This window comes from Capricornis sumatraensis, chromosome 7, assembly GCF_032405125.1.
Source record: "Capricornis sumatraensis isolate serow.1 chromosome 7, serow.2, whole genome shotgun sequence".
In the NCBI taxonomy this organism is placed as follows: domain Eukaryota; kingdom Metazoa; phylum Chordata; class Mammalia; order Artiodactyla; family Bovidae; genus Capricornis; species Capricornis sumatraensis.
In genome coordinates this window covers 87,758,700-87,783,903 of record NC_091075.1, presented here as the reverse complement: position 1 = coordinate 87,783,903, position 25,204 = coordinate 87,758,700, and the positions used below count along the sequence as shown (strand labels likewise).

The following is a 25,204-nucleotide window of genomic DNA, read 5'->3' as shown; positions in this document are numbered from 1 at the left end:
GTCAGCATCTGCAGTGATTTTGGAGCCCCCAAAATAAAGTGTGACACTGTTTCCACTGTTTCCCCATCTGTTTCCCCTGAAGTGATGGGACTGGATGCCATGATCTTAGTTTTCTGAATGCTGAGCTTTAAGCCAACTTTTTCACTCTCCTCTTTCACTTTCATCAAGAGGCTTTTGAGTTCCTCTTCACTTTCTGCCATAAGGGTGGTGTCATCTGCATATCTGAGGTTATTGATATTTCTCCCGGCAATCTTGATTCCAGCTTGTGTTTCTTCCAGTCCAGCATTTCTCATGATGTACTCTGCATATAAGTTGAATAAGCAGGGTGACAATATACATCCTTGACGTACTCCTTTTCCTATTTGGAACCAGTCTGTTGTTCCATGTCCAGTTCTAACTGTTGCTTCCTGACCTGCATACAGATTTCTCAAGAGGCAGGTCAGGCGGTCTGGTATTCCCATTTCTCTCAGAATTTTCCACAGTTTATTGTGATTCACACAGTCAAAGGCTTTGGCATAGTCAATAAAGCAGAAATAGATGTTTTTCTGGAACTCTCTTGCTTTTTCCATGATCCAGCGGAGGGCAGAAACCAAATGGAAGAAGGAATATGATCCTAAAACCTGTGAAAATGTGACCTCAAGCACAGTAAGTTAGAAAAAATCTGAAAAAGAATTCAGGGTAATAACAAGATGATACACAACCTCAAAAGTAGAATGGAGGAAATGAAAGAATTGATTAACACATTTAGCAAGGACCTAGAAGAAATAAAGAAAAAACAAACAGAGATGAACAACACAGCTACTGAAATTAAAAATAGTCTAGAAGGAATCAATAGCAGAAAAACTGAGACAGAAGAATGGATAAGTAAGCTGGAAGATAGAATGGTGGAAATAACAGCTGAAGAGCAGAATAAAGAGATAAGAAATAAAATTGAGGATGTCTCAGAGATCTCTGGGAAGATATTAAACATGTCAACATTTGAATTATAGGGGTCCTAGAAGAAGAAGAGAAAAAGAAAGGGTCTGAAACCATTTTGAAGAGATAATTGAAAACTTTTACATCATGGGAAAGGAAATAGACCATCAAGTCAAAGAAGTGCAGAGAGCCCCATACAGGACAAACCCAAGGAGAAATACACTGAAACATGTAATAATCAAACTAATAAAGATTAAATGCAGAGAAAGAATATTAACTGCAGCAAAGGAATAGCAACAAGTAACATACAAGGGAAACCCCATACAATTAACAGCTGATCTTTCAGTAGAATCTCTGCAAGCCAGAATGGAAAAACAGGATATATTTAAAATACTGAAAGGAAAAAAATCTACAACCAAGATTACTTTACCCAGCAAGGATCTCATTCAAATTTGACGGAGAAATCAAAAGCTTACAGACAGTAAAAGTTAAGAAAATTTAGCAACACCAAGCCAGCTTTACAACAAATGTTAAAGGGACTTTTATAGATAGGAAACACAAGAATAGGAAAAGACGTACAAAATCAAACCTACAACAATTAAGACAATGCCAGTAGGAACATATATATCAATACTTATTTTTAATGTAAATGGATAATATGCTTCAACCAAAAGAAAAAGACTGGCTGAATGCATACAAAAGCAAGACCCATATAGACACTGTTTACAATAGATCCACTTCACACCTACAGAAACATACAGACTGAAAGTGAGAGGATGGAAAAAGATATTCCATTCAAATAGAAATCAAAAGAAAGCTGGAGTAGCAATTCTCATATCAGACAAAATAAACCTTAAAGAATATTGTAAGAGATGAAGGACACTACATTATGATCAAGGGATTAATCCAAGAAGAAGGCATAAAAATTGTAACTATTTATGCACCCAACATAGGAGAACCTCAATACATAAGGCAAACACTAACAGACATAAAAGAAAAAATTGACAGCAACACAATAATAGTAAGGGACTTTAACACTCTACTTACACCAATGGACAGATCATCAAGCCATAAAATTAACAAGGAAACACAAGCCTAAAATGACACATTAGGCCAGATGGAGCTAATTGGTATCTTCAGCAGAATATACTTTTTTCTCAAGTTCACATGGCATATTCTCCAGGACAGACCCCAACATGGGTCACAAATGAAGCTTCAGTAAATTTAAGATAACTGAAATTATGTGAAACATTTTTCTGATCACAACACTATGAGACTAGATATCAATTATAGGGAAAAAACTGTAAAAAAAAAACCCACAAAAACATGGAGATTAAACAATACATTTATAAATAATGAACAGGCTACTGAAGAAATTAAAGAGGGAAATAAAAGTATTTTTTTTTTCATTTGTCAGAAACAAATGACAGTGAAAATATGAAGACCCAAGACCTATGGGATGCACCAAAGGCAGTTCTAAAAGGGGGTTTATAGCAATACAATCCTGCCTCAAGAAACAAGAAAACCATTGAATAGACAACCTAACTTTACACCTGAAATAACTTGAAAAAGAAGAACAGAAAACCCCAAAATTAGTAGAAGGAAAGAAATGATAAAGATGGGAGCAGAAATAAATGAAGGCATAAGTAAATAAATAAGTAAAGATAAATAAATAAGTAAAGATTAGTAAAACTAAGATCTGATACTTTGAGAATATAAGCTAAATTTACAAACCATTAACCAGAATCATCAAGAAAAAAAGAAGAATCAAATCAACATAATTAGAAATGTAAAAGACTAAGATACAACAGACAATGTAGAAATAACAAGGATCATAAGAGACTATTTTGAGCAACTATATGCCAATAAAATGGACAACCTGGAAGAAATGGAGGCAAAAATATGCAATGGGGAAAAGATGGTCTCTTTAATAAGTATCCTGGAAAAATTGGACAGCTACTTTTGAAAGAATGAAATTAGAACACTTCCTAAGATTATACACAAAGATAAACTAAAAATGGATTGAAGTCATAAATATAAGACCAGAAACTATAAAACTCTTAGAGGAAAACAAAGGCAGACACTCTATAACATAAATCACAGTAATGTCCTCTATGACCCACCACCCAGAGTAATGGAAATAAAAACAAAAATAAACAAAAAGGACTTAATTAAGCTGAAAAGCTTTTCATGGCAAAGGAAACTATAAACAAGGAGAAAACAGTACCTTGGGAGAATGGGAGAAAATAATAGCAAATGAAACAACTGAAAAGGGATTAATTACCAAAATATACAAGCAGCTCATGCAATCAAGTGGGCAAAAGACCTAAACAGACATTTCTCCAAAGAAGACATATAGATGGCTAATAATCAAATGAAAATAAGCTCAACATCACTTGTTATTATACAAATGCAAATTAAAACTACAATGAAACATCACCAAACACTGGTCAGAATGAAGTGAAAGTGAAAGTGAAGTCGCTCGATCATGTCCGACTCTTTGCGACTCCATGGACTGTAGCCTACCAAGCTCCTCTGTCCATGGAATTTTCCAGGCAATAGTACTGGAGTGGATTGCCATTTCCTTCTCCAGCGGACCTTCCCGACCCAGGGATCGAACCCAGGTCTTCCGCAGTGGTCAGAATGGACATCATCAAAAAAAATCTACAAACAGTAAACGCTAGTGAGGTTGTGGAGAAAAGAGAACCCTCTTGAACTATTGGTGGGAATGTGAATTGATACAGCCACTATGGAAGAACAGTATGAGGATTCCTTAAAAAACTAGGACTAAAACTACCATATGATCCAACAATCCAACTATTGAGCATGTATCCTGAGAAAACTTTAATTGAAAAAAATATATATACCCCAGTGTTCACTGCAGCACTATTTACAGTAACTAGGACATGGAAGTAATCTACATATCCATTGATGGATGAATAGGAAAAAAAAAAAGCTGTGGTACATATATACAATGGAATATTACTCAGCCACAAAGAGGAACACTTTTGAGTCAGTTCTAAAGATGTGGATGGACCTAGAGCCTATTAGACAGCATGAAGTAAGTCAGAAAGAGAAAAACAAATACTGCATATTAATGAATGCATATATGGAATGTAGAAAGATGGAACTGATGAACTTATTTTCAGGGCTGCTATGGAGATGAAGACATAGAGAATAGATTTATGAACACTGGGGGGGAAGAAGGTAAGGAGAGAGTTGAAAGAATGGAAAGAGTAGTATAGAAACATATACATTACCATATGTGAAATAGATAGCCAGTGAGACTTTCCTGTATGACTCAGGGAACTCAGACTAGGGCTCTATGACAACTAGAAGGGTGGGGTGGGGCAGAAGTTGGGAGGGAAGTCCAAGAGGGAAAGGACTTAAGTTTACCTATGGCTAATTCATATTGATATGTGGCAGAAACCAACACAATATTGTAAAGCAATTATCCTACAATTAAAAATAAATTTTAAAAATGAGATTCAACAGAAGTATGATGAAGAATGATAGGTCCAGATTTTTTTAGTGTATTTCTGGAAAATGGGATTTTTAAATGTTCTGTCCTATTTCTTTCCCAGGCTTCCATTCCACTAAAGACCTTTGATCTGCTTCTCACTAAGCCAGCTGCTGCTCTTGCAATCTACTGCTGAACACCCATAAAAATGCCCTTTGTATTTAGATCTCTTGTTCTCTCTGTGTTAAAGGCCAGTTTTACTCTGTCAAATTGCTGTGTCTTAATAACTTAAGTTACTCAGCTTCTTAGTTTCATTCTCTCTTTTCTCCACGTGCATTAGGTATTTGTATAATCTGGAACAAAGATGACTTCTTCAAAAGATGTCCTGAGAAAAAATCTGAAGCTAATCCATGGCTGTCCCATCACCTATGCTTTTGCAAACAACTGGGAAAAGATTGAACAGTTCCAAAGCAGACCAGATGACATCGTGATAGTCACTTACCCCAAATCAGGTGAGTTCTGTGACCTGACAATGCAGGCCTAACTTCAACTTTTGTTTCCTGAAAATTAGCTTCTGTACAAAATTGTTAATATACGAAATAAAATTAGTATTCTTAACAGTCAGTCTAGTCCCCTATTTTGATTATATGAAAATAGACATTTGGGGCATAGAAGGGGAAATTCGACAGAGTTAATTTTCTAAGAGAATATATTAAGATGGCAGGCTTCCAACAGGGAACTCCCCCCACATTCGGGTGAAGGTTAAGAAAATGTTCTTTTGACACAGGTACCACTTGGATCAGTGAAATTGTGGACATGGTTCTACATGATGGGGATGTTGAAAAATGTAAGCGAGATGTTATAACTGCTAAAGTTCCAATGTTGGAACTGGCTTTTCCTGGACTAAGGACTTCAGGTAATTTTAAATGACCCAGGAATTATAATTTTATAGCAACATATTAGTATCATATTAGTTACTGTATCTTGTGATTTCCATTCAAGAAAAATGGAGTGTATTTGGTAACATGAAATAGAAGCATGCAAATAGAACAGTAACCAAGGTACACAGAGAAACTGTAGTTTAGTCCATCGCATGCACATCCAGGTATAATAACCAAAGATAAAAGAATTTTGTTATCGAAAATGACTAGAAATCTCACTGATAAAAAAGTTTCTTACCTTTTACTGAGTTCTGTTGTATAAAATTTATTAGACTAATTTTTCAATTTAGAACATTATTGTAATTAAATAAACGTGTGAGTATGCTCAGTCTCTTCAGGGATGTCCGACTCTTTGTGACCCCATGGACTGTAGCCCACTCGGCTCCTCGGTCCAGAGGATTCTCCAGGCAAGAATACTGGAGTGGGTTACCATGACCTCCTCCAGGGGATCTCCCTGACCCAGGGGTCAAACCCACATTTCTTGCATCTCCTGCACTGCAGGTGGATTCTTTTAGTGCTGAACCACTGAGGAAGTTTCAACTAAATAAGTACCAATGCCTTTAAAAAAAATTATTAATAAATTTGGCAGTATATGAGTATCCTATATTTTATATTTTATTGTTTAAACACTCTTGGCTCAGATGGTTAAGCACCTGTCTGCAATGCACGAGACCTCAGTTCGATCCCTGGGTTGGGAAGATCACCTGGAGAAGGAAATGGCAGCCCATTCCACTATTCTTGCCTGGAAAATCCCACGGATGGAAGAGACTGGTAGATGACAGTCCATGGGGTTGCAAAGAGTCGGACATGACTGAGCAACTCCATTTCCATATTTTATTGGCAGCCCTATAAGGCTTTTTATAATTTCTCCTATTTAGCCTGGCATTGTTTTCCTAAAGCAGCTTAAGTTCTTTTTTCTTAATCACTGAATTTCTTGGTGGCCAACTGTAGTGTAAAACCTAACAATTTGGTTTCGTATTTTTCTTTTTCATAATCCAAGTACCTGACATATGCTTTGATTGCCAATGCAGCATCAATTTCAAAGAGGCAATTATTTTAAAGAAAGTGATTGCTAATAAATCTTGTTTTTTTTCTTCCTGTGGTTTAAATTTCTGCTTTTATGTTTTAAATTCACCACTAAAGAGTGAGCACTTAAAACCCTAGGCCTCCCACCCCAGAATAAAATAAAAGCAGAACCCCAGGCCCACTCACTCTCTCTCCACCAATGGCCTTGCTGTGTGGCACCAGGTGTGCTATATAATTTCCAGGTCCTGTAAGTAATAAAACTTTATTTTTTAAATAAATAAATTTTATAGATTAATTTCTTAACTTAGATCCTTGCTGTAATTAAAGAAGTACCAATTCTTAAAATACAAAATTTATTTTTAATATGATTCATTTTTCATTGCACAAATTTTATTGAGTATTTCTAAAGAATTAAGCACTGATCTATGGACTAGATATAAAAAGGTAAGTAAACTGGATTTTCTGTCCCCAATGAGCTTACAATAATATTGTGACATTAAATAAGTAAATAAACTTATGAATATTGTTAGTTTAACATATCCAGAAGTGGGGCTCTATGAAAGGGACCATGATGGAGACCTAAAGCTTTGTACACAGCTAGAGGAAGCATATTTCAAGAAGATGAAGGAGTAGATATGGTGGCCTAGATGCAGAAAAGAGCTGGGTGGTAGTCTGGGGACTAAAAAAAAATCACCACCACCAAAAGTTAACAACAATGAAAGATTGGAAAGGTGAGATTTAAAACAGTTGAAGACTAGACAGGGACAGATCATGCAAGCCTTATAATTTTTAGGAACGTTCAGTGAACTAAGAGAGAATCAGCAGACTAGGGTGTCCTATAGGCAAGTGAGAAGGGTTTGAAAGAAAGTGTTGGCTCTCTAATGCTGCTAGAAACATGGTATAAGAAGACACTATTATGGTGGTGAATGTGTCTATCAGTGTAAAGAGAAGAATTCATACTCTCTCCTCTACTAGAACTCATTACTTCTACAGTTAGACCAGAATCAACTGAAAAGGTGTTGTTCTTTCTGTATGGTTGTCTGAAGTCAGCAAGGAAATGATAAGGCTTGCAACTAAAGGATCATTCTGGGACAAATAACCAAAATGAGTGCAGAATGAGTTGAGATTCCAGAACCATAGAAAAATATTAAATGAAAAAGTGATAGAATCAAAGTAATAAGGAACAGGGGAATCAGATAACTGATGAGAGATGAGGGTAGGCTGAAGAACCAGTCTGTGAAGCATCACCAGAGAGGGAGTAGGTGAGATACAGCAGGTGAAGGAGAGTAAACTGGCACTCAGATTTATTCTGGAACCTGAATGTGCAGATTCCCAACATTCATATTTATGTGTGTAGGAGGATCCTTTAAAGGACCTTGCATGGCAAAATAATCACAAGACAGAAAAGGCTGAGAAATCTTTTGGTGAAGTTAGGAGACAGAATGAAGCAACAGGTTCATTTTGTATATACATAGTATATATATATATCCACCTATATAACCAAACTAAATTTCCTCAGGTTTAGAACAACTTGAGAAGAATCCATCACCCCGGGTTGTGAAAACACATCTGCCAATTTATCTCATTCCTAAATCTTTCTGGGAAAACAACTGCAAGGTATACTCTAAACAGCAAGTCAGTTTTTAACATGTCTTTTAACTCTTTCTCACTCACATAGTAAAGTGATTGCTCAAATGCTTTGTTCACCTGTTACCATAAGAACTGAGCTATATAAGAAAGTGTTTAAAATTTTAAAAACACAGTATGTTTTAGCCTAAACATACAGACTCAAATTTTCCAGAATTATGTAGGAACAGAATCCTTGTCTCAGCACAATATTGCTACTACTCTTTCCCAGCTGTCCTCAATAGTCTGACTTTCTCTGAAAACTCAACATAAAGTTGTCAATTCTTATATGTTTGGTAAAATTTTTCAGTGAGACATCTGAGCCTGGGTATTTGCTTTTGGGAAACTTTTAAATTGGAAACTTTTTCCCCCCAATATTTTGAAGCTATTCAGATTATCTATCTGGCATTTACTATTTTGTCACATGTTGGAATCTAAGTTGTTAAATTTTAAGTTGTTGAACTTTGTAATGAAAAGTTCTTGGGAGCAGGAACTGCATGCCTGGCTGTCCAGGTGCCCTTGGGAGCTCACAGTGCACTGGGGCTGGGACTGGCTGGGCAGAGCACACAGGCGTGGAGACCTGCACAAAGGCTTGCTCCTGGGCTACTGCACTCTCAGGCTCTGCCTTGGAGGAGGAAAGAGGCTCAGAAAGATCAAGTGGATTCCTCAAGGCGACACAGCTAGTAAAATGCAGTGCTTGGCTCAGAGCTCAAGTATTTCTGACAGTTGACCCCTCCTGGCCATGCATTCTTGATTTCATGGAGATTTTCGACCATGACGTCAAACTTGGGAGAAATGGTTTGACTCCAGGGCCACAGGGCTCAGAATGAGTACCTTGTGAAAGGCTGAAGTGGAGTCTCCTCTACGAAGAAGGACAAGCTTGGTCTCTGATGCCACAGTGGTGAGCAGTTAATTAAAGTAGCTCATTTTCAAATGAAGCTAAGTGGACAGAAAAGACCAAGCTCTGAGCCTTTAGAGTGGGAACACTGACTCCAAGACCAGAGATTACCAGAAAAATAACCCTAGGGAGTATCAAATAGTGAGAACTCACACAAAGGAAACCACTTGAATTCAACACCCAGCATCATCCATCCACCAGTAGCACCTTGTGCAGGACACCTCATCTAAACAACAAACAAAACAAAATTACAAACCCAGTCATCAGCAGACAGGATTACCACCTCACTCAGCCTTGGCCATCAGGAAAAATGAACAAACAAAAACTCAGCACAAATCTCACCCTATATGAAGTTTACACAAACCACTGGACCAACCTTAGGAGGGCAGAAACCAAAAGGAAGAAAGAATTCAACCTTGACGCCTGGGAAAAGGAGACCTCAAACACAATAAGTGAAAACAAAAAATGAAAAGGCAGAGAAATACTACAGAAATGAAGGAACAAACTAGAAACACAGAAGTCAAAAAAAAAAAAAAAAAAAAAAGAAGAGGAAATAGGCAAACTATCTGAAAGAGAATTCAGAATAATGATAGTAAAGATGATCAAAAACCTTGAAAACAAAACAGAGAAAATGCAAGAATTAACAAAGACCTAGAAGAATTAAAGAATAAACATACAAACAACACAATTAATTACTGAAATTAAGAATACTCTAGAAGGATTCAATAGCAGAATATCTGAAGCGGAAGAAGGAATCAGTGAGCTGGAGATAAAATGGTGAAAATAACTTCTGAAGAGCAGATACAGTAAAAAGAATACAAAGAACTGAGGATAGTCTCAGAGACCTCTGGGACAATATCAAACACACCAACATTCGGATTATAGACGTCCCAGAAGAAGAATAAAAGAAAGGATATAAGAAAATGTTTGAAGAGATTATAGCTGAAAATTTCCCCAACATGGAAAAGGAAATAGTCAATCAAGTTCAAGAGGCACAAAGATTCTCATACAGGATAAACCCAAGGAGAAACATGCCAAGACACATACTAATCAAACTAACAAAGACTAAACACAAAGAAAGAAAAAGATAGTGCTAAGTCGTGTCTGACTCTCATGATCCCATGAACTGTAGCCTGCCAGGCTCCTCTGTCCATGTAATTCTCCAGGCAAGAATACTAGAATGGGTTGCCATTTACTTCCCCAGGGGAACTTTCTGACCCAGGAATTAAACTCAAGTCTCCCACATTGCAGGCAGATGCTTTACCAATTAAGCTATGAGGGAAGTTTCAAACACACACACACACACACACACACACACACAAAAGAATATTAAAAGCAGCAAGGGAAAAGCAACAGGTAACATACAAAGGAAACCCCAAAGACTTAACAGCTGATCTTTCAGCAGAAACTCTTCAGGCCAGAAGGGAATGGGTATATTTGAAGAACTGAAAGGGAAAAGTCTACAACCAAGATTACTGTACCCAGCAAGGATCTCATTCAAAATTGATGGAGAAATAAAAAGCTTTTCAGACAAGCAAAAGTTAAGAGAATTCAGTACCACCAAACCAGCTTTATAACAAATGTTAAAGGGACTTATGTAGTCAAGAAATACAAGAAAAGAAAAAAGACCTACAAAATCAACCCTAAACAATTAAGAAAATGGCAATAAGAACATATATATCAATAATTACTTTAAGGGTAAATGGATTAAATGCTCCAAACAAAAGACACAGACTGGCTGAATGGATACAAAAAGGAGACCCATATATATTCTATCTATAAGAAACACGCTTCAGACTTTGAGACATATATAGACTGAAAGTAAGAGGATGGAACAATATATTCCATGCAAATGGGAAGCAAAAGACAGCTGGAGTAGCAATCCTCATATCAGATGAAATAGACCTTAAAATAAAGAAGATTGCAAGAGATAAGGAAGGACACTACATAGTGATCAAGGGATCAATCCAAGAGAAAGACATAATTATTATAAATATCTATGTACCCAACAAAGGAGCACCTCAATACATAAGACCAACACTAGCAGACAAAAAAGGAGAAATTGACAGCAACACAATAATAGTAGGAAAGTTTAACATGCCATTCACATCAATGGACAGATCATCAAAACAGAAAATTAATAAGGAAACACAAGTCTTAAATAACACATTAGATGAGATGGATCTCATTGATACCTTCAGGACATTCCATCCAAATGCAGAATACACCTTCTTCTCAAGTGCACATGGAACATTCTCCAGGGTAGACCACATCTTGGGTCACGAATCAAACCTCAGTAAATTTAAGAAAATTGAAATTGTATCAAGCATCTTCTCTGACCACAATGCTATCAGACTACATATCAATTACAAGAAAAAAACTACAAGAAGCATGAACACTTGGAGATTAAACAACATGTTTCTAAATAAACAACAGGTTACTAAAGAAATAAAAAAAAAATCTAGAAACAAATGACAATGAAAATACAACTCAAAACCTATGGGATGGAACAAAAGCAATTCTAAGAGGGAAGTTTATAACAATACAATTGTACCTCAAGAAACAAGAAGAACACCGAACAGACAATCTAACTTTACACCTAAAACAACTGGAAAAAGAAGAACAATAACAACAAAAATTAGTAGAATGAAAGAAATCATAAAGATTAGAGCAAATATAAGTGAAAAAACACATGAAACAATAGTAAAGATTAATAAAATTAAAGCTGGTTCTTTGAGAAGATAAACAAAATTGACAAACCTTTTAGCCAGACTCATCAAGTCAAAAAGAGAGAAGAATCAAACCAACAAAATTAGAAATTAAAAAGGAGAGGTTTCAACAGACAATGCAGAAATACAAAGGATTATAAGAGACTATTATGAACAACAATATGACAATAAAATAGATAACCTTGAAGAAATGGACAGTTTCTTAGAAAAGTTCAATCTTCCAAGACTGAACCAAGAAGAAACAGAAATTATAAACAACTCAATTATAAGCACTGAATTTGAAGCTGTGATTAAAAGAAAAAAATTCCCTAAAAACAAAAGCCCAGGACCAGATGGCATCACAAGAGAATTTTATCAAACATTTAGAGCAGAGCTAATGCCTATCCTTTTAAAATTCTTTAAGATAATTTCACAGAAAGGAACACTTCCAAACTCATCCTACAAGGCCACCATCACCCTGATACCAAAACAAGGTAAAGACAACACACAAAAAGAAAATTACAGGCCAATATCACTGATGAACTGGATGTAAAAATCCTCAACAAAATTTTAGCAAACAGAACTCATCAACATATCAAAAAGCTCATACACCATGATCAAATTGTGTTTATTCCAGGGCTGCAAGGATTAAATCAATCAATGTGATACACCATATTAACAAATTGAAAGACAAAAATCATAATATAATCTCAAAGATGCAGAAAAAGCCTTTGACAAAATTCAGCACCTATTTATGATTAAAACTCTTCAAAAATGGGCATAGAAGGAACCCATCTCAACAAATAAAGGCTATATATGGTAAGCTTACAGCAAATATTATTCTCAGTGGTGAAAAACTGAAAGCATTCCCCCTAAGATCAGAAATAAGACAAGGGTGTTCACCTTTGCCACTGTTATTCAACATAGTTCTGGAAGTCCTAGCTACAGCAATCAGAGAAGAAAAAGAATAAAAGGAATCCAGATCAGAAAAGTAAAGCTCTCACTGTTTGCAGATGACATGATACTGTACATAGAATAAACAACACTAAAGATTGTATCAGAAAACTACTAGAGCTAATCAGTGAATTGAGCAATGTTGCAGGATACAAAAATCACTTGCATTTCTATATACTAACAATGAAAAACCAGAAAGAGAAATTAAGAAATCAATCCCATTCACCATTGCAACAAAAAGAATTAAATATCTTGGAATAAACTAACCTAAGGAGACAAAAGAATTGTACACAGAAAATTATAAGACATTAATGAAAGAAGTCAAAGATGACATAAACAGATGGAAGGATATTCCCTGATCCTGGGTAGGAAGAATCAATATTGTGAAAATGACTATAGTACCAAATGCAATCTACAATCCCTATCAAATTACCAATGGAGTTTTTCACAGAACAAGAACAAAAAATTTCATGATTCATATGCAAACACAAAAGACCCTGAATAGCTAAAGCAGTCTTGAGAAAGAAAAATGGGGCTGGAGGAATCAACCTTCCTGACTTCAGATTATATTACAAAGCTACAGTCATCAAGACAGTATGGTACTAGCACAAAACAGAAGTATAGACCAATGGAATAAGATTGAAAGCCAGAAATGAACCCATGCACCTACATGTACCTTATTTTTGACAAAGGAGGCAGGAATATACAATGGGGCAATGACAGGCTCTCCAAAAAATGGTGCTGGGAAAACTAGACAGCTACATGTAAAAGAATGAAATTAGAAAACTTCTAACACCATACACAAAGAAAAACTCAAAATGGATTAAAGACCTAAATGTAAGACCCAGAAACTATAAAACTTTAGGAGGAAATTATAGGCAGAACACTTGATGATGTAAGTCAAAGCAGATCCTCTGTGACCCACCTCCTAGAGTAATGGAAATAAACATAAAAGTAAACAAATGGGACCTGATTAAACTTAAAAGCTTTTGCACAGCAAAGGAAACTATAAACAAGGTGAAACCTAAACAGAAATTACTCCAAAGAAGACATACAGATGGATAACAAACACGTGAAAAGATGCTCAACATCACTCATTATTAGAGAAATACAAATCAAAACTATAATGAGATATCACTTTACACTGGTCAGAAAGGCCATCATCAAGAAGTCTACAAACAATAAATGCTGGAGAGAGTGTGGAAAAAACAGAGCATTCTTGCACTGTTGGTGAGAATGTAAATTGATACAACCACTATGGAAGATGGTATGGAGATTCCTTAAAAAACTGAGAATAAAACCACCATATGACCCAGCAGTCCCACTTCTAGGCATATACCCTGAGAAAACCAAAATTGAAAGAGATCCATGTATCCTAGCACTATTTACAATAGCTAGAACATGGAAGCAACCTAGATGTCCATTGACAGATGAATGGATAAAGAAATTGTAGTACATATACATGATGGAATATTATTACTCAGCTATAAAAAGTCAGTTCTAATGAGCTGGGTGAACCTAGGACCTATTATACAGAGTGAAGTAAGTCAGAAAGAGAAAGATAAATAACATATTTTAACACATATATACTGAATCCAAAAAAATGGTACTGAAGAATTTATTTACAGGGCAGAGAAACAGACATAGAGAATAGACTTATGGACATGGGGGGAGGAGAGGAGAGAGTGAGATGTATGGAAAGAGTAACATGGAAACTTACATTATCATATATAAAATAGATAGCCAATGGGAATTTGCTGTATGGCTCAGGAAACTCAAAAAGGGGCTCTGTATCAATCTGGAGGCGTGGGAGGGGTAGGGAGATGGGAGGGAGGTTCAAAAGGGAGGGGATATATGTATACCTATGGGTGTACAAAAAAGATCTTCACCATCAAGATAATCACGATGATGTGATCACTCACCTAGAGCCAGACATCTTGGAATGTGAGGTCAAGTGGGCCTTAGGAAGCATCACTATGAACAAAGCTGGTGGAGGTGATGGAATTCCACTTGAGCTATTTCAAATCCTGAAAGATGATGCTGTGAAAGTGCTGCATTAAATATACCAGCAAATTTGGAAAACTTAGCAGTGGCCGCAGGACTGGAAAAGGTCAGTTTTCATTCCAATCCCAAGAAAGGCAATGCCAAAGAATGCTCAAACTACCGTACAATTGCACTCATCTCACATGCTAGTAAAGTAATGCTCAAAATTCTCCAAGCCAGGCTTCAGCAATACGTGAACCGCAAACTTCCAGATGTTCAAGCTGGATTTAGAAAAGGCAAAGGAACCAGAGATCAAATTGCCAGCACCTGCTGGATCATAGAAAAAGCAAGATAGTTCAAGAAAAACATCTATTTCTGGTTTACTGACTATGCCAAAGCCTTTGGCTGTTTGGATCACAATAAACTTCTGGAAAATTCTGAAAGAGATGGGAATACCAGACCACCTGACCTGCCTCTTGAGAAACCTATATGTAGGTCAGGAAGCAACAGTTAGAACTGGACATGGAACAACAGACTGGTTCCAAATTGGGAAAGGCGTACGTCAAGGCTGCATATTGTCACCCTGCTTATTTAAATTATATGCAGAGTACATCATCAGAAATGCTGGGCTGGAAAAAACACAAGCTGGAATCAAGATTGCTGGGAAAAATATCAATAACCTCAGATATGCAGATGACACCACCCTTATGGCAGAAAGTGAAGAGGAACTAAAGAGCCTCTTGATGAAAGTGAAAGAGGAGAGTGAAAAAGTTGGCCTAAAGCTCAGCATTCAGAAAACTAAGATCACGGCATCTGGTCCCATCACTTCATGGCAAATAGATGGGGAAACAGTGGAAACAGTGTCAGACTTTATTTGGGGGCGCTCCAAAATCACTGAAGATGGTGATTGCAGCCATGAAATTAAAAGACACTTACTCCTTGGAAGGAAGGTTATGACCAACCTAGACAGCATATTGAAATGCAGAGATAGTACTTTGCCAACAAAGGTCTGTCTAGTCAAGGCTATGGTTTTTCCAGTGGTCATGTATGGATGTGAGAGTTGGACTGTGAAGAAAGCTGAGCGCTGAAGAATTGATGCTTTTGAACTGTGGTGTTGGAGAAGACTCTTGAGAGTCCCTTGGACTGCAAGGAGATCCAACCAGTCCATTCTGAAGGAGATCAGTCCTGGATGTTCATTGGAAGTACTGATGCTGAAGCTGAAACTCCAATACTTTAGCCACCTCATGTGAAGAGTTGACTCATTGGAAAAGACTCTGGTGCTGGGAGGGATTGGGGATAGGAGGAGAAGGGGATGACAGAGGATGAGGTGGCTGGATGGCATCACCGACTCAATACACATGAGCTTGAGTGAACTCCGGGAGTTGGTGATGGACAGGGAGGCCTGGCGTGCTGTGATTCATGGGGTCACAAAGAGTCGAACATGACTGAGTGACTGAACTGAACTGAACTGATGGCTGATTCTGGAGAAGGAAATGGCAACCCAGGCCAGTATCCTTGCCTGGAAAATCTCATGGATAGAGTAGCCTGGTGAGCTGCAGTCCATGGGGTTGGAAAGAGTTGGGCACAACTGAGTGACTAACACTTACTTACTTATGGCTGACTCATGTTGAGGTTTGACAGAAAACAGCAAAATTCTGTAAAGAAATTATCCTTCAGTAAAAAGTAAATTAAAAAAAAAGAGAAAAGTTGTTAAAAATACTCCCTCCTTATTCTTTAACAGACTTCATTTTCTACAGTGATTTTATTTTTAAAGAATTTTAGATTGATAGCAAAATTGAAAGGAAGTTAGAGATTTTCCACATATCTTTTGCACCTGCACATCCAAAGACTTCTCATTATCAGTAACTTATGTCCTCTCTATTTTGTCAGACTTGTTAGATATTTAGCAATTTTGTTGATTTTCTAAAAAAAGAACCAAGTTTTTCTTTTCTATTAATTTTGTTAATATTTCACTGTTTTTAATTTCATGGATTTCAGATCTGTTGTCTTACATGCCTACTGTAAGTTACTTTTTTTCTTAAATAAAATATCATGCATTTGATTTTCTTCATCTTCCCCCTACAGATCATTTATTTGGCTCGAAATGCAAAGGATGTTGCCGTCTCATTTTACCACTTTGACTTAATGAATAATTTGCAGCCTCTTCCTGGAACCTGGGGAGAATATCTAGAGAAATTCTTGACTGGAAATGGTAGGATGGCCTTAGCTAAAAATTAATGTCACTAAAAATTATTTTTAATAATATTAACCATTACAAATATGAATTTCCCTTTCAAAACACTTCTTTTTTCAAGTTAGTAACAAGTACATTTCAAAATCATTTCAAATTAAATCAAAAACATTTAATATTTGCTATGACATTCAATATATAAACCTGGTATTAAACATCAGCTTAATGAAAATATTCTCAAATCTCTTTTCAGTCGATAAAAACCCATTCTCAGTTCCTACTCACAACAGAAATTTATTTGTCCAAATCGTCAGTTAAATACATTTACAGTAGTTAAACAAGTGATATAAGTACTTCATAAAAGAATAGTTTTCTTCTGCATGCGGCCAAGTGTAACCTATTAGAGGTCAATGTATTTCCATTTGAAATGTTTCTTTTGCAATTAATATATTTAGAAATCTGAAATTTGTGCATCCATAAGTAGTGGATTACATACACTTGTTTATATAGACTTTATAGTTTCAGTTCCTTGATTACTAAATTCCACAAAATATTTGTATAATTTGACTTATTTTTCACAAACAAATCTTCAGTTTGATAAATGTTTATGGAAATAAGCTATTTCTCTGGTTTTAGTGGCCTATGGTTCCTGGTTTAATCATGTTAAAAGTTGGTGGAAGAAAAAGGAAGAACACCCGATACTTTTCTTATTCTATGAAGATATGAAAGAGGTAAAATAGTAGAAATATATTATAGAAAATTCCTCAACTACATCCTGGAGCAAAAGGATTAATAGTTTTTTCAATTAATCTGTGGAGTTCAAATGATATAATTGCTTTGCCTATTTTCCATGTCTGTTTACCCAGATCTTGCTAAGATCTTTAATGAATCTAATTGTGAAATCAGTGACATTTTAATCCTCTTATCCTTTTTAATCATTGTGTTTCTCTTGAACACCTTTCTTTTCAAATTTGTCTCCTGCATTTAATGGATTATCATTCTGTCATGGTTTTCCTGTGAATCTCTATCATTTAGTCATCTTTTTTTGAACTCTTTTTTATAGATTGATGATCATATCTATTCCCACTTTTGCCAAAACTATGTGCTAATTACCCACCAAAAACTCCATTTTAATTTCTAACCTCAATTCAGATCCTTGTTTTTCTTAAAATGACCCTCAAATTTAACATGTTGAAAATTAAACTCCTCTTGCTTCTCTCTCTTTCCAAAAGGTAATCCTTTTCTTTTATTCTGTCTTTTGGTTAATGGTGTTTGGTTGTTCATTCAGTGTTGAAAGTTTGAAAGTAAATTGTCCTCTTTGACTTTCACGTAGTGAATACGGTTCCATTTTCTCCTGAACATCCCATTGGTTCACATGCCCTACCTATTATATCTTAAGTGTGCCCCTCTCTTTTACATTCTTCCTAACTGTTAGTTCAGGGATTCATAAAGATTTTTCTAGTCTACCATATGAACTAGTATTAGCCTAAATACGATTGCAAAGTTCCAGGCCTATCCTCAGGCTATTTTATTTCATTAGCAAATACACACATGCACACACACACACACAAACATGGAAACCAAGCTTATCTAGTTGTAAAAGCCTGAACATGCAAATAAGGATATCTTGTGGAATTTCAGATTCTTGATAGAAGGCATATCTACCTTTCTTGTAACTGCATCCACGGTACTTACAACACCTACCACATATATAGGTGCTCATGGCCACTTATTGTATGCATAAGTGATTGCTTGAATGAATGAATGAGTAGTGGTTGCAAACATTTGTGTGGTGTGTGTTAGTTGCTTAGTCGTGTCCAACTCTCTGCAACCCCATAGCCTGTAGGCCACCAAGCCTACATGGAATTCTCTGTCCATGGGATTCTCCAGGCGAGAACACTGGAGTAGGTTGCCATTTCCTTCTCCAAAAGGAACTATAGAAAGAAAGTGAAGTTGCTCAGTCATGTCTGACTCTTTGCGACCCCATGGACTGTAACCTCCCACGCTCCTCCAGCCATAGAATTTTCCAGGCAAGAGTACTGGAGTGGGTTGCCACTGGAGTGGGCTGGACAGGACTAAGTGAGGAACACTTTCACTTTTTTTTTTTTTGATCCTACTCAGCACAGAAACCTTACCTTATGTAAAATCTCTCTTGTTGCATATATTTCTGAGAAACTCTCAGGGCATTTCTCATATCTTATCAATAAGAGTCCTTTTCTACTCTGCCCAGGCTCCCACTCTCTATCACACTTACTTGTAGCTCATAGAGAATCTGCGATCTAAACATTACCATTGCCCCTTTATGACAATTTGCTGGCAATACAATACACAGCTGTAAAACTAGAGTGGTTTTATGAAACCACTTTTAAAAAGTGGTGCTCTCCCTTGGGTGCTTGATTAATCAGAATTAAGTTATAAGTTTTTCATAAGACAGAAAATTGTCTTTCTGTGCCAAGTATTTTCTTTTTACTTTCTGGAGACCAAAGTGAAACTTATTCACTTTATGAAGAGAGCAAATTTAACTTCTGGATGTAGTTCTTTTTCTCCATAGGATAAATAAAATAATACATTTCCTAGGCTGAGCTGGTATCCAAATTCTGAGTCAGACATCATGCTACTCCCCACATTACACTCTTGTGTCAAATATTTCTCTCCTTATTCACTGAAAATGCCTTTTTCAGGTCAATTTATGCATATTGATTTATGGTCTGGCCTAATCAGTTCTATAAGAATATCCTGATATTTTGAATCCCACTCAAACTTACTATACATTAAACTTGTTAGACAACATTTTTTCCTATCATGGTTATATTTTAGACAATGTTATAGAAATGGTTTTCATATAAAAACAATAATATGACAAAATTATAAGTATAGACCAAGAATAAAATTCAGAGAGAAGTCTAGTAATTTACATCAGGTTTATGAATGTCTGCATCAATTCTCAAACTCTCAATCAATGAGGTGAAAAAGAAGTAGAAGCTAGCACTCTCTGCTTTAACTTCTATTTGTCTATAAATTAGCATCATCATTGATACTTTGGCAGTGTCCAAATTATTCTTCAAACACTACAAATATGTAACAGAAATTGCTCTATATTTGTTTGTCTGTCCATATGTTTTTTTTCTGTTTTCAATACTAACTTTTCTCTTAATCTTTTCTCCACTATCATCATTTCTGACATTTAAGCCATGCTAACCCCTGGCACCCCATTAATAGCCATCTCAGTGTTCTCTTGTCAAGGTCTGATACATAAAATATTGTCAGAACTTCCATTATAGGAAACTCTTTACCAAAACATAAACGTGCAAACACATTCAATACACATACACACACACACTCAACACACACAGAGTTAATAAGACATATTATTAAAGAGTTGTGTCCCTACTACATAACAGATACAATCCAAATCCTTCAGCAGGAAATCCAATGATGTTCTAAATTTTATCCTAATTCATCTTTACTGCCTTGTAGCCTCTCTCACTCCTATGAACAGCTCAACCCCAACTCCAACCACTTTTCTTTTTTCTCACTTAAACACAGTGAGTTGATACTTCCAAGAGTTATATTTTCTTTACTGGAAATTACAGATATTAAGTTAATGCCATTAGAATTTGAAAAAATTATTTATTTCTCAGATTTTTTTCTTCTTACTCTCAATTACTAATGAATAATTTGGGTCCTGATATCTTTGCAACTTCACTGGAGTTTGTTTTTAATAATGTACATCCAAGCAAGATTTCATCAGTGTTTATAAATTTTAAAAATATCTTCAGTTTTTCCTGAGTTTATTACATTATTTTTTTATTAAATTTTATTATTCTAAACAAGAAACCAATTTGGAGGAGTAACAGAAAAATAAAGACAGAAGAAATAAAGATACTGGGTCCCTAAAACAGTCAGTTTTCAAATTTAACTGCAAATTGGGCTTAAAATTTTTGCTATAATCTGTTTTACTAAATGCTATTAATAATTATGTTAAAGTTTATTATTATTGTACTTTGAATGAAAAATAAGACTTAGAATAAGCAAAATATTTCCACACTACCTTTACTAAACATGTTATTGATCTTTTTTCATTTTCATGATTTTTTCACACTATTTTAATGATTTATTATTTACCATTTTCTTGGGTGTATCTCTACCCTATTGATAGAATCCAAAGCAAGAAATCAAGAAGGTTATTCAATTTCTAGAGAAAAACCTGGATGATGAGATCTTGGATAAGATAATCCATCACACATCGTTTGAAATGATGAAGGACAACCCTCTAGTGAATTATACACATCTACCAAGTGAAGTGATGGACCACAGCAAGTCCTCATTTATGCGCAAAGGTTACTATTTTCTGAGTTTATTTTTCCTTTCTGCTTTCTTATGAATTGCTCTGAAATGAAGGTGAGCTTTGTAATCTCTACCCAGTTATTTAGCCAGTTTGGGACTCAATTTTTTCATCTGCAAAATAAGGACACTAAAAATACGTACCATAAAAGTCGCTGAGTTAGATTAGAAATTATTAAATGGAATAATGCATGTAGACCTGTTATTGGAACACCTTGAGTACCTAATAATCTTTCTCCCTTTCTTTACAACCCTGCAAAATGGGAATGGTTTTGTCACTTCTGATGTGAGTCATTCTGTATTTTTTTATTCCTAAAACTTAAAACTTTGTTTAAATTGGCACAGACCTCCTCCTTCCTCCCAGTAATAAATTAATGTCAGTCAGTGCAGTACCATCTTCTCCATAGACTCATTATTATTAGAAAGCAGTGGTCATTTTGTTAAGCAGGATTCACAAAGAGAAAGGGCATGTGGGAAGTTTTTGTTCCCTAAAAATACTATCTGAATTATGTTAACGGTAAACATGGAATCTAAATGTAACTTAAGATAACAATACAGAAATATGACATTCACTGTCAAAATACAGCTCTATTTCAATTAAGTCAAGTACTATAAATTGTGGGTTATTATATGTGGTTTGGGTCAAAAATGTGTTATTATCTTAAATGTGAGAATTTATCCACCTAGTAATGTCACCCTATCTTTTCAATATTCTTTACTGAACATGTGGATTAAGACCCTCGATTCTGAAAGTATTATATGATTACAGAATTTTCTAACACATTTTTCTCTGTACCTTAGTGTACACCTGTGTTTTCAAATTATGTTTGTTTTTTTTTAATTTTCAAAACACTACTTAAAAGGTAAGCTCTAGTATAAGAGGTCAAGGCTAATTTTTCATTGTAAATGGTGCGTTACAAGTTTGAACAAATAAGACTGATGTAATACAGCACACAACAACACACACACACGTGTTTTCCTGGTGGAAGAAACAGAGACAAAAACAACAACAACAACAACAACAAACCCTTATTAATTAAATAAGGCAAATTTTCGTTATACCAGATCATTGAATGTAACTTCCAAGAGAGCTTTTCCCCTAGTCATGAAAATTGATGTCATTGAATGATATCTCATTAGGGTATAGAAATAACCTCAGTATCTGGATTCCACCGTTTCTACAACTTCAAAGGAAGAGAGTCCACAAGAAAGATACTCTTTCCACCCGAGTAGTGAAGGACACAACTTTTGCGGTCAGATTGCTCTGGGATTTATCCAGGCTATGCCATTCCCTGAACCTTTGACATTGCATACACTAATAAATCTGCCAAAGTTCTGGTTACATCACTGATAAAAAGGAGAAAAGAATAACATCTGAAGCACAAGCTTTGGGGAAGGATTTTCATGGAAGATATGTAAGGTTACACTGCATTTTTTTCTGACCAAAAGTGATATACACAAAAGTAGCAAGTCATATTATCTTGCAGTTTAGTATGTTCTTATCTAATATAACATTTACTTGTTTATTCATGCATTCAATAACACTTAAAAGATACCTTTTATTTGTTAGTTAATATTTGAAAAAAGGTCTTCATGAATAGCTATATGCAGATCATATTTTCTAGAATGTAAATAACACATATATGCTCAAGAAGCTCATACTGTAATTCAAGAGAATGGATATTGGAAAATTCTGAAAAGTGAAGTATGAACAAAGGGCTAAGAACAGTTTTGAAGGATTCCACTCTGGATAATCAAGGTCATAGTTTGGTCACACAATATTAATGATGATAGGGAGATGATAAAGGGCAAAGTTTATGCTTATGTCCCAGACTGCTACAAAACAGAAAATCCTGGGATTTGGCCAGAATTTATCTTATCAAAAATTTTTTATACTTCCTCACTCTTGTGAAGCAAATGTGTTTGTGTATAGAATATTTGTACTCAAAATAGAAGATTATTAGACTGCTTTATATATCTCTTTATTGTTTAAATCTACACTTCCTCTTTTCAACTATCCCAATTATGAACTATCCTCACAAACATTCCAAAGAACTATCAACTTCTGGTGAAAATAGAATAAAGTATAATAATCAATTTTGTCTATGGGGATGTCTCTTGTTAAAATGATTTAAAATCTTCATGAGGCCATCATGGTTTAATAAGACTTGCAGTTCAATATGGTTGTATTTATCTATTTTTAAATTTTACTTATTTTTGGTTGCTCTGAGTCCTCATTGCTGCACATGGGCTTTCTCCAGTTTTGGCAACTGGGGGCTACTCTCTAGTTGTGCAGTACAGGCTTCTCTTTGTGGTGGCTTCTCTTGTTGCAGACGAGAGGCTCTAGGGCATGTGGGCTCAGTAGTTGTGGCATCCAGGCTCAGTAGTTGCGCTCAAAGGCTCTAGAGCATGAAGTCAGTAGTTGCGGTGCATGGGCTTAGCTTGCCCGATGGCATGTGGGATCTTCCTGGGTCAGGGACAGAACCCATGTTCCCTTGATTGGCAGGCAGATTCTTAACCACTGGACCACCAGGGAAGTTCAATTTAATGTTAAATAAATTGCAAAATTAATGTTTTCCTCCAAACACATCAGCAGTACATTAAAAATTTATTTTTCAAACAAATATTTTTAAGCATCCAAGAATAAAAGATTAAATGTAAATTTATATCCCAATAGTTTCACTTCTATAAAAATTGTTCAGTGATTTTATCTTTTGATTTTAATGCTATTTTTCTCCTCTAAAATTAAAATAAGATGTATCTAGTGAGTTCAGGGAACACAAGAATCATCCAAATATCCTAACATCTTCATTTATTATTTCTGGGAAAAGATATTTGTCAACTTTCTGTTTCACAGTTTGACTATACTCATGACCAGTTCTTTGTACAGTTTCCAAAAGCAACTCATCAAAGACAGTAAAATATTCCCTGACCATTGATTCAGTGACCAGTGGTAACCCTATGATCTGGGACAATTAGAAACACTAAAATAATCTCTTTCAGGAAATTATTGCACAGCTGCAAATTTAGACAAGAAAACTAACCCTTCTTATAATGTTTCTTTAAAACCAGAGTCTGTTTAATTATGAACATGTCAAAGAGTTAGTTGTTCAATTGTGTCCAACTCTTTGCGACCCCATGAACTGTAGTCCACCTCTGCCCATGGAATTCTCCAGGCAAGAATACTGGAGTGGGTAGCCATTCCCTTCTCCAGGGGGTCTTCCTGACCCAGGAATCAAACCTGGGTCTCCTGCATTGCAAGCAGATTCTTTATCATCTCAGTCAGCATAGAAGCCTGTTGTTTATTTATATATAGATGGCAGTAATTACCAATAAAAAAAGAAATGAATTTTAAAGTATTTAAATACAAAGAAAGGCTTCCTTTAAACTCTTTCAGTCTTTCATTTTGGTATACAATGGCTTTTGCTTCATAAAGAAAATATTTTATTCTTTCATATGTTTTCTTATTTGTAATTTTTAGGGATTGCAGGTGACTGGAAGAATTATTTCACAGTGGCCCAAAATGAGAAATTTGATGCCATTTATAAGAAGGAAATGTCTGAGACTGAACTTCAGTTCCGTACAGAGATTTGAGGAACCTAAATTGAAAATCTGAAGAAAGAAGTCTGATCTGCAGTTTGGTGAAATAAGGACAGTTAGGATTTAATTTGGACAATTGAATGATTTTATAAAGAAAAAAAAAGTCCTTCTAAGCTTTGATTTTTCAATCTGGTTAATCATTCACTCTGAGAGTCCCTAAAACTAGGACAAATTGTCACCTTTTCATAAACTATTCCTTCCTTTTCCTTGTGGTTTAAAATTAAGTTCTAGTCCCAACTAACATGGCTCAAGAAATGCTGCTTTAACACTGGTACTGTGTTTCCTAGCTCTGCCCCATTTTCCCTTTCCTGAAAATTTGACCCAGAACACTTTGTGCCATTACTGTCTGTCTTCAGGATTTCAAGTTTTTCCCTGAGTCATAGCTCATCTGGCCTTGCCTCCATTGGAATTACACGGTTCATGTCTCAGATAGTATGGTTCAGGTTTTGGAAATGTTGTTTCTATACCTAATTTCTGTTTATCCAAATTCCTAAATTCTGAGTATGTAATTTTCAAGTCTCCAAAGATGAAAGATCATCATTAGTCTCCCTACAGCTA

General features: G+C 35.6%; 1 protein-coding gene across 1 annotated transcript; it reads left to right on the top strand.

Moving 5' to 3' along the window:
* The first annotated feature begins 4,739 nt into the window (after positions 1-4,739).
* Positions 4,740-24,640, top strand: SULT1B1 (sulfotransferase family 1B member 1). Its single transcript, XM_068975275.1, has 7 exons — positions 4,740-4,887; positions 5,163-5,291; positions 7,862-7,959; positions 16,597-16,723; positions 17,339-17,433; positions 20,862-21,042; positions 24,528-24,640. Exons 1-7 carry the CDS (start codon positions 4,740-4,742, stop codon positions 24,638-24,640), a joined length of 891 nt encoding a protein of 296 aa, XP_068831376.1.
* The last annotated feature ends 564 nt before the right edge of the window (positions 24,641-25,204 follow it).